Source organism: Lissotriton vulgaris, chromosome 3_1, assembly GCF_964263255.1.
Source record: "Lissotriton vulgaris chromosome 3_1, aLisVul1.2, whole genome shotgun sequence".
NCBI classification, from domain to species: domain Eukaryota; kingdom Metazoa; phylum Chordata; class Amphibia; order Caudata; family Salamandridae; genus Lissotriton; species Lissotriton vulgaris.
This window is the reverse complement of record NC_141689.1, coordinates 1,948,788,224-1,948,807,235: the sequence shown is the minus strand read 5'-3', so window position 1 is coordinate 1,948,807,235 and position 19,012 is coordinate 1,948,788,224. Positions and strand designations below refer to the sequence as shown.

The 19,012-nt window shown below is 41.6% G+C and overlaps 1 protein-coding gene across 1 annotated transcript in view; it reads right to left on the bottom strand.

Annotated features, from left to right (window-relative positions):
* The window catches only part of GALNTL6 (polypeptide N-acetylgalactosaminyltransferase like 6), a 2,516,565-nt gene that overhangs the window by 1,205,063 nt on the left and 1,292,490 nt on the right, over positions 1-19,012 (bottom strand). The window contains exon 6 of the mRNA XM_086962433.1: positions 1,831-1,997. Coding sequence (XP_086818559.1) covers positions 1,831-1,997 — 167 coding nt within the window. The remainder of the gene's footprint in view (positions 1-1,830; positions 1,998-19,012) is intronic.

Below are 19,012 nucleotides of genomic sequence, written 5' to 3'. Positions count from 1 at the left end.
TTAGTTACTATTCCAAAGACTATATATAGTTGAAGTTACTTTTAGAAGGACTGCACCAGTGGCCCTTTCTGGAAAAGTCTGAAATATTAAACTGCTGTTTCTACTTATGTGCATATACTTATGTGTGCACAGCAATTGCATATCTGTTCTATAATAATAAACACAGGCATATCATATTATAAATAATATCTGCTACATCTCTACAAAAAGGCCACTATTAAACACAAGCAATGTTGTTCAGATGAAGTGTAGGAGTGTGCACCCCTTAACGAACTTGAATATTTTCCAAATAATCACTTTATTCTGTAAGTACTAAATCCACCTCAACAAAGACTTATTCGGAGGAGGCAGACGACTGCTCTTCCTTACTGGGAGACAGCTCATTAAAAAAAACTGCTCTTGCTCCAATCCCGAATCCATTTGGAACTTTGGCAGCATGAAATAATTGTTTGCACCATTATTTACAGAAAGGTCGAGGTATAATTTGACCTGCTGTACTATATCCAACTTTCATTTTTCTCTCCAGTAATTTATCCCGAGATAAGCGATTTTCTGTGACGATGGTGGGCAAAATATCGGCTAAAACAATCCTCTGAGAATGTCTGTGGGCGAAAGCAGCCCGGCAAGCTCTCTGACAGCATTCCAGGTCTTCCACAATTTACAAATATGCGGTCTTAAAAAGACCTTTTCCTCCACTCTTTCCCTCCATATGTTCTGATTGCGTGCCAGTTTAATTGGTAATACCACTGAGCATCATTTCATGAGCATGTTACCATTCTTCATCATTGTAAGACAGAGAAACACCTAGTACTGCACGAAAACTGCAACAACACAGGGCGTGCAGCAGATGCAAGGAATTCGCACTGAAAAGTGTTTTAGGTTATAAAAATATGTGGCAACAAATGAAAAGCAATGAAAACACATTTATTTGTCCCTATCACTGATTTACTACATTCTGGCTAGTTAGTGTGTGCTTTTCTGATGAAATCGGCCATAAGTAGAAAGAGGTTCAGTCTACAGCTGCTGCTGAGTCTGCTGGGTTCATTAAAAGCCAGGAGAGAATATCTGCTGTGCAAGAGTTGAGGCAGAGCTAGCAGCTATACATAGGTCATGGGGTCAGCTTTAGAACAACAACAATGTTCGAAAACAGTCAAACATACAACTTTACATCCCCACCAGAGGCAGAGTCATCTCGCGTTGAGTTCTTAGAAAGGCACGGGCAGATTTCATTACTGTACTGAAGCTGCAGCCACAAAGCACTTTAATTAACCTCCATGAACTAAGACGGAATTCATTCTCTTCCAAGCGAAAAGACTAACATATGAGCAAATTACAGCCGTCTCATTCCTCCCTAAAGCTGGCCAATTAACACATGCTACCGCCTGCAGTAAATCATTAGGGGGGCACAGGCAGCAAACCATGAACTACTAAGTAAAGGTCAAAGTTGTTCAGTTTGTGAGCATAGAAGATGAAAGCAATTTCAGCCAACTGAATGCCCATTTTAACTAAAAGTACACAGCACTGCCAGATGTAATGCCGTAAACCAATTATGGACAAACAAGACCACTGTGTTACAAGTAATGCTTTCTCCAAACAAGGAGCAAACATGGCACACACTAAATAAATATATTTCACTGCTTGGAGCCTTCGAGTTGATAACCTGGGAGATTCTGCTTGTGGCAACAATGAACTGGTCTCAAAAATCAACGGAATATTACACATGCACACCAGGATTGCAGACATAGTTCACTTCTCCTGTGAAGGCCAGTACTTACTGTAGTACAGCACTGTGTTGTGTTACACATATCAACTCAATCAGAAAGGTCTTACCTCGATCACTGAAGTCATCGACGAGAATGATTTCTACAATAAGGCTGTCAGGTGTGCGGTTCACGATGCTGTGTATGGTACGCAATAGCGAAGTCCAACCTTCATTGTGGAATGGGATGATGATGCTGGTGTTAGGTAGCTTTTCTAAGTACAGTTTGCGCTGGCAGCTGAAAAGGAGAGCCAAGAATTTCATGAATAAAACCAGGTTGTCTCTCAAGAGACGTTTTTTTTCAAGAAATAAGAAATTTGATGCCAGGAAAAGACCTCCCATCGTGCCTTTCCATTGGCTTCAGACACAGTCTCAAGAACCTGACATGCGTCCAACCTCGGCTATCGCTTATTTCGTGATACTGCTCCCCTGTAACAGAAAATATTCTTTCAAAATTCAGTTACAGTTTGTGTCTCCAACATACGTGCTGGGAACTGTTTCAAGCTTCTATTATAGTTCAGCTGAAAATATATGTTCTAATGTCACTCATGGGCCCACCCTCAAAATCATATCCTGACCGCTTGTCTGAACTAATATGTCGGGCTGACACTGGAGGTTGTAAACTGGTAAAACTTAATATTGTAGAGTTAAGGATAGCCTTTCCAATTGCATAATGCGATGAGTTATCTGATTATAGGAATCCATCGTTTTGCATGCAACCCCTTTTTCTCATTTCCAGCAACAAAAAATCTGTTTCATAAACCAACATATTAGCTAGTGCTGATGGCGGCCTGGACATGTATATTTTTTGACCCTTTACAGTAGCGGCTCCTGGATGGAGTGCTGCGGACGGTGAGGCGGGGCAGGGGAGGCGCAGGTGGGGGGTAGTAAACTCTGGCATACGGCCAATCGGAGTTAGGTAAAAAAAAATACATAAATAAAACAAATTAAACTGCGCACACTGCAACGCATTTGGCACAATTTAATTAATTTTATTTATGTATTTTTTACCTAACTTCGATCTGCCATATGCCGGAGTTTACTATCCCCCACTCTGCCTGCCCCCGACTCACTGTCCCGCAGCACTCCCTCCAGGAGCCGCTACTTGAACATTATGGGATCATCTAGGCTGGACATAGGAATAAGAGAGTGAGAGAGAGAGCAAGAGAGAGTGAGAGAGGGGGACAGAGAGAGAGAGAGAGACAGAGAGAGAGACATAGAGAGAGACAGAGATAGACAGATCAGCAAAAATAAAACAATATTTCAGGGTAAAAGAAACTAGGATACTCTTTGCCTGAAAACACATCCATGGAAAGGAAATAGTGCCATTGTCAAGCCGGAAAATGGGGCTCCTCTAAGCTTCCTTGGCAGTCGTAGGAAACATGGAGAAACAGCCATGGTTGCATGCGAAGAAGTGTGAGGGCAAGTTTCGGTGCAGTACAGCTCAATTGCACCAGTTGAAATTAAACATAAATGTCCAAACAAGGTTGTCCTGTACTTAATACTACCTCATATAAATGAATATACATTTATAATATAAACAGAAATCAGAACATTAAAAGCACACAAAACCTAACGCTCAATGTAATACAATAAAACTGGAGATCCCAATAAGAATAGTAATCTCAAGCAAAAATCGGCAATCAGGTAAAGCAGATGATAATTACAATGTAAAGGAATGAAACCCGAGCCCCTGGCTTAGAACTACGGGGCTCATATAGAAGATACCTGAGCCACCGGAGCATCACTTTTTTTGATGCTCCGGTGGCTCAGGCGTTTCAATCATATCTATGAGACGACGCAAAGCCACCAGGCGTTGCTTTGCATGGCTCATAGATTTGGATAAGACAAGGCAGCGCAAAATGCTGCGTTGCCTTACTCTGCATTAAGGAGGCATTTCATGGGCGTTGCAGTGGGTGTTCCCACACAACACCCTTGGATTTTGATGCTGCCCTAGACTTACAAAATCACATACATCTGGGGCAGCATAAAAAATATGTCTCTCGGGATTGTTCTTGGGCAGGAAGGCAGCCGTTCCTGTACAAAACACATCTGCCAACAACGCAGATACCCTTGCACCATGATGCAATGGTGCCCGAGTTGGCGCTAGGCAAAAAATTGTGCACAGACGCTGGGGGACAAGACAGGAATGCACTATATCTCATAAATACAGAGGATTCCTGTCCTTTCGGATTGGCATGGGGCAGCACAGCAAAGAGACTTGAAGCTCTACGTCAATTACTTGTAAATGATGCCCTAATATCGTGCTGGTGACCCTGGTGTTCACAATGCACAACTGTTTTCAATGCTCTAATGTTCACAAAGGAAGCAAAAGGAAGGGTTTGGCTAAAGCGCAGTAAGGCTGCGCCACTCAATGAATAAACAAAACAAAACGCCAATACTGCTCAATTGTTCAGCTGTTTCTAGACAGCACCGACATTAAACTATTTCCATTACAAAGGACACACAAATGTCGGATTTAATCAATTTTAATTTTTCATTTTTTATGAAAGAAATTTTTAATTTTTAACAGGGTTTTCAATATTCATATAGGCAATGGGAGGGAACGGGAATGTTTTTAAAAAACTTTCTTAGAGTACAGAGAAAAGTTTAGAGGAAATCAAGGTACAGCAAATCAGTGGTGCTGTGCTTAATCACACCCAAAAGGAAAAAACGATTAAACAGTCATCCAACTTACATACCATGACGCAATCAAAAATTCAAAAAAATCAAACTACTTCCATACTTCTTCAGACATACCAGTGAATAAAGGATTAAAGAACGAGAAAGGGAAATATAAGAAAGAAAAATGTTTAATGATAATACCCTCACCTAAAGTCAAGAAAGGTATTGGATGGGTTTCAGGGGTGGGGTATTAGAGAAATTGTTTCAACAATTTTTTGACCAACATGTTTCAATCAAAAAGGCAGGCCATCAGCATATTTTAACATTCAACAAGATGTCACCAATCTTAGTCTCATATGATTGGCTTGAAACAAACAAAACAAGGGTCGGCGCGTTTCGAAGCCCCTTTTAGACAGGGGTTCTCCTCAGGACCTTAAGGGACAGAATCCTGTGAAAACATAAAAATGACAATCCTTACTATCATAACTCCTAGAGTTAACCTTCAACTCCAAAAGGACCAGCATTAGCTTAGCAAAGTTACCTTATTTGCTTCAGGATGTAACAGCAATGGGGTAAACTTCTGAATCCAAAAATCACACCCCTATCAGATCGTGGTATCATATATGCTGCTGCACCGATATATTTCTGTCAGAACCAAAAGAACTGAAATGTAATGTCCGGTTCGAAACTGAAAAACGAGCACAACTTAAATGGTAGTTTCATCGAGCGTTTACCTTATGTCCGGGATCTAAATCACTTGTTTTTCATCATACATTGCTTGCCGATTATGCGTCCTCGCCCCGAATCTGCATGCTATAGGGAAAACGGAGTCTAGCGTTAGCCGTGCGGGGAAGCGTTAGGGGCAAAAATTTCTGACTATTCTGACATGTACCTTAGTCAAACCGGGGGTCTCCTCTCCATTGCGCGGCGTCTCCCAGTCAGCCGTCGCTTGTCAGGGATCTTCGGAATCGACCATTTTCAATGACGTGATGGAACCCTGCGGGGTGTCGGGAAATGTAGTCCCATGAGGATTTACTTTGATGAGTGGACACGCAATGGATGTCAGTGATTATGTGCACATTCATAGACACTCGCAAGTTTCACAAGCTCGTGGTGAGGAACCAGTCCCCATTGTATCTGGTTGTATGATTTTGTGAATGTTAAGCAGACATTGTCCGTGAAACCGCATTATAAACAGAAATTCCGTTGGATGGTCGCGAGTTTGTGGCTGGTGGGGAGGGGCCATGTCGGATGTTTTTGTTTGGCGATGTCAGAGTAAATAATGGGGTGGGATGCCCGGCAGTCTATGTAGAGATGTCGAAGCTCGGTAAAGTCACTGTGTACGGTGCAGAAAAAATATGCGCTAAGGCAGTGGTGATTAGAAAAAATGGGGTGCGACTAGTGGGTCCTTATAGATGGTATAGTTCCGACATCTCATTCAGTTCTGTGACTGATGAGTTATATTTCAAGATCAGAGTCGCTTCTCGGGATGATAATTTTGCCTCCAGGTCACCTCCTCTCGGGACGGGTTCCACCTTGGAGATCACTGTCCATTTTAGATCGATTTCCGTATGTGCGTGGTCAATCCAATGTTGTACTAAAGGTGCAGTGAGGACAGTTTTTTTGATCCGAGATCTATGTTGATTAATTCGTTGTCTGACTTCTTGGCTCGTTTTTCCTATGTATAGCCTATTGCATGGGCACAGAATTCCATAAATCACAAATTTTGTTTTGCAGTTAGTGAACTTTGAGTGTTTCCAACTAATCCCATTGTGTTGGAACAGATCTCCTTCAATCGTCGAGGAACAGGATACACATGTCCCACATTTGTGGTGCCCAGTGATGGGTGGAAGGTTAAGGTATTCCCTCAGGGATTGGGGTTGATGTTTAGGCATTGCTGCTCTGACAATGTGGTTTGCAACTGACTTATCCTTTTTGAAGGCAAAGAGTGGGGTTTCTGCTAGACGGTCATCCAAGTCTTTGACTAAGTGCCAATTTTTTGGGATTTCTCTTTTCAACTAATTGGAAGTTGGGCGGAATGTAGACACATACACTATTCTGTCTTGATCGCGCTTAGTTTTTTTCTCCAAAAGGGACTCCCTAAGTGTCCATCACGCTCTTTTTAAAGCGCATTTTAAAAGTTTTGCTGGATACCCTCTTGATAATAGCCTTTCTCTTTAGGTGTTAGCGTGAAACATGTATTCGTTCTTAAAAGTGCAATTCCTGCGTATGCGCAAAAATTGACCCAGTGGAAGATTTTCTTTAAGGCTTCTCGGATGGTAGCTTGAAAAATGTAAAGCCTTATTTCGATCTGTTTCCTTTCTATATAAGGTTGTAACCAAGGCCCCATCTGTGCAATATATTTCCACATCCAAAAAAGATAATCGGTGTTTGGAGTATTGTATGCTGAATTTAATGTTTTCTGTCCTGTTGTTAAGCCATTGGTGGAAAGCTACAAGTTGTTCCTCTGTTCCTGACCAAGTGAAGAAGACATCGTCTATGTATTGGAGCCATCCTCCGATACATAGGGCAAAAGGATTGTTTTCATAAATGAATTTGTCTTTGAATTTACTCATAAAAAGCACTGCCAGCTCCGGGGCGAAAGGGCAACCCATCGCCACTCCGCGAGTCTGGAAATAGAAATCCTCCTGGAATTTGAAAAAATTATTTTTAAGGGCAAGTTTTGCCAATTCAAGGATAAATTCTGTTGGCACTCTCATTGGTCTTGTTCTCCTATTTAGAAAAAATTCTAGTACTTCCAGCCCGTCATCGTGAGGGATCTGGGTATATAAAGATGTGATATCCATGCTCACTAGATAGTCATTGTTTTCATCAAATGGTAGGTTGCACAACTTGTTGATGAAATCAGTGGTGTCCTGTATGAAAGATCTTACTTCTGTCAAAAAGGGCTTCAGAAAAAAGTCTATAAATTTAGAGGCGGGCTCAAAGAGTGACTCACATCCAGAGACGATAGGTCTCCCCGGTGGTTGTTTTTCATCTTTATGTATCTTGGGTAGCGCGTAAAAAAGCGGGACGCGTGGATGTTTGTTTTTGAGATACTCTGTTTCTTTTTTGCCTACATTCCCGTTCCCTCCCATTGCCTATATGAATATTGAAAACCCTGTTAAAAATTAAAAATTTCTTTCATAAAAAATGAAAAATTAAAATTGATTAAATCCGACATTTGTGTGTCCTTTGTAATGGCAATAGTTTAATGTCGTTGCTGTCTAGAAATAGCTGAACAATTGAGCAGTATTGGCCTAATGTTCACAAAGCTTGGAGCACATCTGGAGCAATAAGGCATGGGAATACTTTGATAATGAATTTGCAAACAACTAATGTTCACAGAGTTCAAAAAGGATTCTGTATGAAAATGGAGGAACACTGCCTACCTTCCTGTGATGGCTTTCACTGTATCACTCAATGCAGTTTAAATGTAATGAACAACAGTTTCGATAAAATCTATATCAATGCAGGGCAAAACTCTCAACAGGGGAATTCAACTGCAGTATTCAGGGCAGCAGTAAAGAGGGTGAGCGCACCGCAACCTCTGTGTTTAATGAAGGGCAAAGGAGTGGAAGCCCATGGTACACAGGGCTCAGCACAAGCCTCAGGGATCTGTCAACGCATGCAACCATGAGCTGCATTATTACACTTGAAAAGCACAAGAGAGCCATGAAAACAACAAATGCTCAGCATGGTGGAGTGTGCTCACCTCCAGAGCCCATTTAGGATTTTCTCTCTCTCTCGAGGCTTTAAAAAATCTTGACCCTGAGGAGTAAAGGTTTCAGAAAGGTATCTCCTGTTATTTGGTTTCATACAAACATGAAACTACAGTAGCAACTTAAGGACCAAGAACAAATGGTAGGGAGGGAACTGCTTGAATGGGGCAGGGAAGCTTGTCCCTACATTCACTTTATTGGAAAGGAGAATGCCTGAGAATGTTAGTCTGCATTGCTTAAGACTCATATCCAGTCACAGGCTGGTGCTGCCTTTTAAACTGCCATGCTTGGCCAAAGAACCATATGAATCTGGCTGGAACAAAGAAACATCTGTGCGATGCCTCTGGAGAGATTTGTACCCTTCTGCATCTTGAAACATTGTGGCAGGTCAGCTGCTCCAGGGGCTCGGAATGGCCCACACTTGCTGATAGCCAGGGCTATAGAGATCCAGGTCAGTAATACATTTTAATGTATGTGGTTATCACACTTCTACCATGCACGAGGAGAGCAGAAAGCCCATCAGCCCAAGTGCTGCCCTATAGAAAAGTCTGCTATCATTTCAATCCTGGCCGTTGTGCTTTCCATTGGATCTCTATCTAAGCAGCCTTTCCTGAAATATCAGAAACTTCTGATCCATTTGTTGTGTGCCTGTCCAGCCATGTTAAGCCAAAGGAGACAGTACCTAAAGGCGATTTTAATCAACCTGAACATTCGCCCTAGCAGACAAGCAGTGATAAGCTGGCTGGAGGGTTCGTCATGCATTCTGGCTTGCTGAGGAGTCAAGTATATGAAATTGGTAAACAGCTGCCTATCACAAGCGGACGATGTCTAAACTTAAATGTATGTAACACCTCCCCACACTCCTACTTGGAGGTCCATGAAATTTTATTTCTTTGCTGTAACTTGATCTTAATACAGTTTTAGTATGATTTTATAATAATAGAATTTTATACACTCGAAATGTATGGCAGACAGAGCACAGACATAATACGATGGCTAGCATAATGACAATCCTAGCTGCTCTAGTTGAAGCAATTCATTTATTTTATTTTGGGGTGGGGGTTGTGATGATTTTAATTAATCAAGCAATAAACATTAAACTTGAAACTAAACATAAACTTCTGACATCAAGAAAACAAAGTTACAGAATGTTTTCAGAAGTTGAGATCTAATGTCATCTCTGGAGCACCTGGAAAAGTTGCCAAGACTATGTGAAAAAGATACAGCTGTGGCTTCATCTTTGCAGTTTTGTCACTTGGACCTTTTCGCCATGAAGTTCTTGGCTGATGAATGTTTACTGGTGATACTTGCAGTAATTACACGTCTAGGGCCTCATTTATGACTTTTTGCCGTAGGGAAGCGCAGCAGGCCTTCCTGCTGCGCTTCCCTACGGCAAAAGAAAAGGGCAGAAATGCGCCGTATCTATAAGATACGGCGCATTCCTGTCCTTTTCCCCTGCGCCGGCGCACAATGGGCTGCCTGCGCCAGCGCAGGCACCCTTGCACAATGGTGCAAGGGTGCCTGCGATGCGGGGAAGATTATTTTTGTACAGGAAGGGAAACCTTTCTGTACAAAAATAATCACAAGAGGCTTTTCCTCTTTCTATGTGTGCTGTAGAATGCAGTACACATAGAAAAAGGAAATACGAGGAGAAATAAAGACATTTCTCCCTGTTGCGCCTCCCTTACGCCTCCCCTGGGGAGACGTAAGCTTTTGGCACTGCTTCAGAGTTACGATTTCTCGTAAATCTGGGGCAGTGTCAAAAGGCCATGGATGTTGCTGGGAACGCCCCCAGCAACACCCATTGCACGCCCCTTTAACGCAGAACACTGCTTAAAGGGACTGATATTTATCAGGCAGCAGTACGCCACAAAAACTGGCGTACTGCTGCCTGATAAATACCACGCTGGCTTCTGCGCCACGGAACTTCATGAAAAGTGAAGTTCCGATGGCGCAAGGGGCCTCTAGTGTTCTTCTCCCAGGAACGCCAACTCAGCTTTCGCACCATTCAAGGTCAATAATCTCAGCACCACTAAATCAGAAACTTAGAAACAGCAGATGCCGTATGAAGCGCTGTATGAAAAGTATCCTTCTTATTATTAATATGTGTTATTGTTATTGCTATTAATAATAGTGCAGCACTGGCACAGCTGTTACTTATGGGTTCTCGATTCACCTTTCCACCTGTGGCTGTAATTTGCACTGAAGCACACGGGGATCAACAGCAGTGCAAAGGCTTAATACTTAGCTGGATTAAAGAAAAGATGTCTAGATAGCACAAAAAAATTACATTTTACGGTACCTAAAAGTTCAGATGGGCCCCCTCACTTTAATAGCCTCTCTTTCCTCTAAAGGATCGGAATAGAAATGATTTCCAAGCTGCTGAAGGTATATACCACTAATCCTTTATCGGTTCGGGAGTACCGTGTTACTCGCCTTAAAAGCGCTTCGACGCCTCGTCAGGGGTAGTAAGGGTTATATCAATGCGATTACAATACCTTATATGACGTATGAATTTGTTTCAGTATATTAACTAAGAGTTGTATTGCTAATAAAGCACTGATTTGAGTTCATGGGTCATGGTAGTTACATGAGTTATAATGAATATAACATTACTAGGCGTCCCATCTCAGCCCAGCTGTGGTTGCAGAGGGCAAGCATCCGGCTTAAAGGTAGATGGTTTTGTGCACCCTGCGTACTGAGGTAAAGCGGCTCCATTTAAGGTAATTTTGCTGCAGAGACAAACTGAGAGCCAGCAACCATGTCATCAGGAGGGAAGCAAATGGACGGAATAGACTACTTTGCTGAAAAGGCAGCTTTTTTCACCCCCAAAAAGTAACCGGCATTGTTTCCCGCGGACATTCGCCTGGACTGGCTCCCTTCCGTGATGGCAGATAATGACTTGATGGAGATCGACTGCCTCTTTCCCGGCACTATCATCCCAGCACGGCGTCCAAGATAATATAAACGCGGACCACCTCTGTCTTTCTTATCTTACCCTCTTAAAGAGCACCAAGAAAAGGCCAGCGAGAAGGAATTGCTATTGCAATGTCCTTTCAGTGTTATGTCAGTACATTTCTACGCTGCGGAGCCGGATTTCCAAAGCTGACCTTTCCTATCTCCCTTTATCTCCAGGAGTATAAAGCCCACTTGTCACCGGGCTAGTGACAGGCACACAACAGGAAATACCAACAGGAAAATTTGGCAGCGCTGATTTACATAGTAATTGTCTCAGAGTGTCACCGTATTCAATTTACAGGGGCTCGCTTCAGTCATACCGGGCCTCGGGTCTAATCTAGCCCTGTCAGTCGGGCTCGATAAAGCAGCGATAACTTGTCATTTCGGCCGTCATTTGACAGTGCTGTGAAATTAGCCAGGGAAGGAGGAAAATCATCATTTCTTCGGAGGCTCACAGCTTGGGACTAATCATGGACGTACTGCATAACTGCTTTCCTTCCTGAGAGGTACAACACAAGCCGGAGCCGCGGAAACCCCTCCAAAGCTGCATTGCTTTTGTTCAAACTCATTGCAGATATAAACTATTTGCTTCAGAGTAAGAGCGCCTTCCATGATTAACAGCAGCCAATCAACCAACGCTGAATGATGGAGGTGGGGCCCTGCTCACTGAGCTATGGAAGTAAACAAAAACAACGACCAGCTACTGGCAACCAACGCTGAATGATGGAGGTGGGGCCCCTGCTCACTGAGTTATGGTAGTAAACAAAAAGAACGACCAGCTACTGGTAATTTCTCAGTCAGAGCTGCATCATAGTCCATAATGTTGCTTGCCCACCATGCCCCATAAGATAGAACCCAGCCATTTGCGAACTATGGGCCTCATTTATGAAAAGTGACGCATCGCTGCGTGAAAACAGCGATGCGTCACTTTTCACTGCGCACTCCTTGCGGCACCAATGATGCGTCATATTTAATGTATGACGCATCATGTCGCAAGGACTTACAGATACGTCAGTATTTCTGACACATCTGTAAGCGCAAAAGTGACGCATTGCTGGAGTGTGTCACAAAAGTGACGCATCTCCAGCAATGCGTCCTTTCACATGGGGAAAGCCCCATGTGAAAGGGCTTGCGTCAGTCTTACGCCTGCTGTGAGGCAGGCGCAAGATTTTGACGCAACAGCATCCTAAAAGTGACGCAGTGAAATCTCATAGATTTCACTGCGTCACTATTACGAGGCTTTTTGCGGGGGAACGCCCCCTCTGCATACATTATACCTGACGCAGGTATAATGTGGCGCAGGGGTTTAAAAAGTGACGCATCTACCTAGATGCGTCACTTTTTAAATATGGCGCAACAAGGCGCATGTTTTATGCCGCAGATGCGTCACAAAAAGTGACGCATCCGCAGCGCAAAACTGACGCAAGGCCTCATAAATGAGGCCATATGTATTATTTTTCAGCATACATAAAGCGCTTACTACCCCATGTGGGTTCCGAAGCACTTGCGTTAATGGGTAGCACACTACACCATGTAGTGTGTTTGGTTCAAAGGATGTTGCATTTGTTTTGATTCTATGTGTGATGGCCACCAAAGTGTGGTTATCGCGTTATCGGATGCAGCGCGTAGCCGTGTGGTGGTTGATGAAGTGTAAGAGACAGATGCACAGTTTTATGGTTTTCAGTATGCTGGTAGCTTTGAACAGCTTTGTGCGTTGCTTTTTGGAATTTTTTATGATATAGTCTGCTTAGTTGGTTACTGCACAGAGATGTTTAATCTCCGATTTTGTGTATGGCTATGGTCTTGAGCTGGCATGGTTAGAGTAAGTGTGAAGGAGCCTTGTTGAGAGGACACACCAACCGTCACCCAGCGAGTTTTGCATTCAGGTGGTCCTTTCCAGTGTCTACTGATAAGAAAATGATCGGGAACTTGCATGTTCAATCTTCAAAAACATATGTAACAGGCAGCACATCCCCACGAGCCAGTATCCAACATTTAAGTGTACAGGGATGTGCACGGTCACTTTCACAGAATGAAACCGCTTAACTAAAATAAACAGACTCTACAATCATAACAGCCCTGCCCAGCAGTGGCCAGCACAGGTAAGCGCTAGTGCGCCGGGGCAGGGCGTGGCAGGGGGACCGCCGACAGGCTATGGAATAGGTGTTATTTATTTATTTAATCATTCCTATTATGTCGTCTGTTGACTCAACCCGTCCCACCTCGCTCCACCACCCACCGCGTTTACCTGGGCCGGTCACTGCTGGCCCGCCTCATATATTAAACATTAATAAGCATGTTGTGAAGAAGGCACAGGAGACAGGTAGGTTGAATTTGCCGTTTAATTCAATCACTGGACCACCACAGGCAGAGCAGCGGAGGCGTCGACAACCACCAACTGACACAGCCCCAACGCCCGGTACGGAACCCTCATGCAGTGAGGTTCTGAACCAAGAAACGTTCTAAAACAGGAAGCATAGGCTACAACATGGGTCTTCCCTTAGGAAAACAATAAAAAGGAAAACAAATGCAGTAAATAAAACACCAACAACGAAAATAAAAGAGAAAGGTGAGATACAAGGCGAGCTAAACAGAACCTGTAAAGGAAAGGAGAATTAAAATAAAATTTCAGCAATACACGTTATACATAAAACAACAACAGTACCTTAGAATAAAAGAGCTTTAAAGCGAAGCAGGTCAATCTCTGTATCGAGAAGGAAGACTCCGAGCCAGAGAACTACATCTCAAATCAGACTAACCCTCGCATGCGAAACTCCTTTTACCACCCACACTACAACCACCAGATCCTACACAAAGGACACCCCAGTTCACCAGCAGGCACTTATTCCACCACTGTCCGTTCACAAGGTACACATAATCTCTCTTAACTTCTACCACTCTAACAGAAGGACCAAACGTGGAACAACTCTTGGACAGGTTTACATGAACATGATCTCCGACAATCTCCATTTCTTTTACGTTCTTCTTAGAATAAAAATACCTCTTCTGCTTCTGCTTCTCTTGAGTCATACTCACACAACTCCTCACACAGATATCAGACCACTGTCCACCGCTGACCCATTTACTTATCCAAATAGCACAAAAGGGGGTGGAGGCTCTCCGACTACGCAACAACTCGAAAGGTGAAATACCAGTGGTTGAATGTGGCGTGGTGCCACAGAACCAAATCATGCTCTTGGATAAATTTTTCTTATATTAACTCTCGAAATTCAATTTGTTGAACCAGACACACATTGTACCAATAATGGAATCAGTGGCATCAATAGCACTCTGAAGTGTGATATTGGGTGTCATGGACAGACTGGCACTGAAACAAGGAGACTTTGATATTGGCACTGACACATTGAAACATAAATATTGAAAGTTGGGCTTGGAGAGATAATCTATGATGATGGAGCAGCGAAAAACACAATGACATTGATAAAGGACAAAACAAACACATGGAATTCTGAGACTAATACAGGGATACAAACACCTACAGTGAGACTCAAACGCTGACACAGGGACGGGAAGACTCAAACACTGGCTATGGCATAAAGAGAGAAGCACTGAGTTTGGTAGAGGGTGACAATAAAAGTGGAATAATGACACAAGCACTAACACTAGGACAGATAGACAGAACGACCGTCGGTCACGGAGAAACTCACTTTGAGATGAGAAGATACAAATAGTGACACTGGGATGAGGGCACAATCACTGACACTGGCACTAGGAGAGCAATCAGTCACACTGGGTGGGTGAACAGAAACATTGACCAAGGGAGTCAAAAATATTGATAATGGGCTAGGGACATACAGATAATTGACACATGAAAAGGGATATAAAATCAGTGACATACATGCAGAGATACACACAGCTATTTAATCTGAGATAGCGCCCCACGCTATTCACAGAACAGAGAGAAACTGGCACACAACATAACATCCAGTGTATCAGGATTTGACTGTGCACATAATCACATGACATCTTCATCCTAAGCAGGACACCTCAACCTGTGGGTTTTTACAGCAAGCACTACCTTCATAGCGCCAGTCAAAAATATTTTGTGATTCAGTCCTTGATGTCTTTATTTCAATTCTGACCAGTGCTGCTGTTTATTTATTTTCTTTACAACTTGCCTAGGACTCCTATCCATGCCTCGGTGTTTCCCTCTTTGGCATTCCTCACTCGTTAGAAGTGTTTATTTTTTTATAAAGACAGCAATGTTTCAACATTTTAGGCAGTGTGTGCGCATACATCTGTAAATATTAATCATGGCAATTTTTGAATCACGAAAGTCATTGTAGCATATGCTTCTGTCAATTAACATTATGCCATCTGCTATCTACTTAAAGGTACATTCTCATACCACCGTTTAATTCATTATGCATGAGGATCAGGGCACACATTTGTATGGGCTGGCCTATGCGATCATACCCTGCCCTTCCTATCGGTCAATTATTGAATGCTGCCCACCAATTCTTTGTGCCTAATCCTACAAAAAAATGGAATATGCAAAAACATGGGCATAATAAATCGATTATATTGTTCGTAGGTTTTATCCATCAGTTATGACAGTAATATTATTCCAGACAAGTTAGAGATTTCGCATTTTGAATGTGTGGGTCTTCCCCTGTCAAGAAACTTGCAAATGGTATGCTTCTTCAAACATTCTAGAAAATATCTCAAATCACTTAAGCACCTTTATTTGTGCCAATTTCCAAATACATGTTTGGCCAGGCTTTTGGCGGTGTAATAGCTTTGGAATGATAGCCTGAAGGAAAATTCACTCATGCAAACCTAAAGCTGTCTAGAGAGCTTATCATTCAGTCTCATATTATAATGTTACATTTTTCAAAACCTCCTCTTTGCATTAATGCAAATAACCCCATCAGCCCAACATTCAAAACAGCTAACTCCACCTTCCTTCTGGAGGTGCTTTCGCTCCCCCTTAGCAACTCCCCAACTTAGATGACATGCACTCCCCTCTCTGAGAGACAAAACCTGTTGCACCTCCTTCCGGGGTTGAAGCCAAAAGTCAAGGCTGGTCCTTCAAATGAATAGGAGCAGATCCTGCCAGCACAATATGCCATCAACAAGTCAAAGGGAGAAGCACCTTGTCTGCCTTTTGGAACCAAGTATTCCTGTCTTTCTTCTGATGGCTCTTTCCTATTATGTTGATAGCTCCTGACAACATCCATGCTTTCGTGAGCACAGAGGGATGGTTGGTAACTCTAAGTCAGTAATGTGAATTGACCTTTCTAAGTGGGGTTGAGTGGCAAAATCGAGTTGAACCAGTTTTGGCCCAGGGAGCACAAAGTACACTTTTATCATTTTACATTTCCACTAAAGTTATTTACGTTCCTCATTCATTTAGTGTTTTGAAACTTAGTGGTAAATAAATTGCCACCCAACCATGGCACAATAAATGTAGGTCGTGTAAATACACACTAAATGTGAGACTAAACTTCTAAACGCGTGCACCACAGGTGTCATTTTTGTGCTAACTTACAGTAGCCTAAATGAAAGTTAAATAGACCAACTGGGTCAAACCAATTTCACTGTACCATTTTAATGACAGGGCACACCTGCACTGTATATTAGGTATATATAATGTAAGATGAATTTCCGATGTTTCACAGCAACATAATAATTTTATGTCAGATAGCAAATCAGATAATACCCAAGGTTTTCATTTTTATCATGGAATACAGTTATTGAAATATGCTATTTTCTGACAACCTTCGGCTCTGAATGATTTGATTTTAGTTCAGATTCCAGAGATATGACTTTTTGTGCTTACTTGACTTAACTTAACTTTTAAAACTCAGATATATTTTCAACTACCCCTTTAAAGAGGTTTGACATTTGCATGTTGTTATTGATTTTGGCAGTCTTTAAACTTGGAGAGGTGGAGGGATTCGATGGGTTATGCAAATGTATCTTCATTGCATTTTGCCACCATGTTTGAGTGGGAATTGTACAGATTCGGATGAAGCCAAACAGCCAAGGCATTATGAACATCTAAAGCTGTGAAAATGTTTATTTTCAGCTGAATTGCTTTTAATGTTTGAAATTTTCAATAGCAGGCCTGATTCAGACTTTGTGATGGCGATCGTCCCGCAATATTTCAAGTGCATTATATCCTATGATGTTTGATACTCAGTATTTGAAACTCATTTTGGAGTCCACATCATATATCATTCAGCACTTTTATGTTGGAGAGCATCAGAATAGGTAAATGCTTTTTGTAACACATTGATCTTTACTCTTGTGTTATTTCACATACAAGGTAACTTTAATCATATTTTATTCACAGCAGCAGTGATTTGTAGATATGTAGAAGTTACTTTTTCAAAGTTTGTAGTAATAATAAGATGTTTATGTTAATTTCCAGATATCTGAAATTATTACCACATGAAATTTGGCACTTGGGCTATGTAAGAGTGACCTCAAACTTGACAGACATAATTCAAACAGAAGGAACCACAATAGTAAATTGGATTTACATGCGTAACGTTGACTCACTCGCTAGACTGGCCTGAGTCGCGAGGTAATCCTTAGAAAAATGTGTGATGCAATGTATTTTGAAAAAATCAACTACTGACAGTACAGTCAAAGAAATTAAGAACTTTAAAGAGGACACTCTTTGTGAGATAAATAGCAAATGAATAAAGAGATATGGTCAAGAGGGTTCACATGTTATCAGAAAAGGACTACCATTGAAAAACCATGGTAAAATTTGCTGCTATAAAAATACATTGAAAATGGTGAAACAATGATAATGACATTATTTCTGAGTTTAGGTGGAATATCATGATCCTTGTGCAACACAGGTGTCATATTTGTGAGATTCATCTGTACGTTGGGATGGTGCCTGACTGATTCTTTGCTCCTCGTTCAGGATATGTTGACCTATAGTCCTGTTAGCTGACAGTGCCTCCATAAGTACACCTAGACCTAAGAAAGCAACAAATGGATCTGACAACCTCAGAACATGACACCCTTAACTCCTCAAGGAATCGTGGTAACAGATCTATAACCATTTCGCTCAGTCACTAAAGCAGACCCAGAGAGATACACAAGAAATACACAGAGAGGTCTGTCAATATTTATTGAGCCATTGTGATTCTTACGTAAAATATATGTACCTCCACAATTAATATACAGAAGTAGATGAATGTAATTAGCAATATGAGAACAGAGAAAATAATAAGCACTTGCCCATTGTGCTAAAGCAGTTTATAGGCAGTAAATATATATATATATATATATAGACATATATATATATATATATAAAATGTCTAAGTACTAAGTACATAAGAGAATTTTACAACATCTGAGGGCAATCAATAATCAAGAGAACACCTATCCAATGGCGCACCATTTTAAGGCCAAACATCAATCACGCAGTCAGGATCTCAGGTATTATGTCATTGACGCAATATCACCAAGCAGAAGAGGGGGTGATAGAGAACATAGATTGTGCCAACTAGAAACTAGATATATATTGGAGCTGAATACAAAACAACATTTTGGGCCAAACATAACAGAAGATCTTTTTACCTGTGTTTACTAGTGCAATAACATGTTGATCAATTTTTGGGACAAAGAGAATGAATTTAATTATCTATAAATAGGTTTTATCTAAATTATTACGTCTATGGTTTTATTATGTATTTATTGAATATTTATTGACTTTTCTGTACCATATTATATTTATTTATATTTTATTTGAGTACATTTATATCCTAGCAACATTTGTCTATTATGGATTTTATCTTGCTGCCTAATGGATAGTGACAGTATTGTACTGTGTAGTTAAATGTCTATGGACACACAGAAAAAATGTCATTAGGTCTACAATTATGATACTAATAAATACCATAAGACGAGAATAATAGCATGGCTGAAAACCAGGAATTTAAACTGCAAGAAGATGTAGATT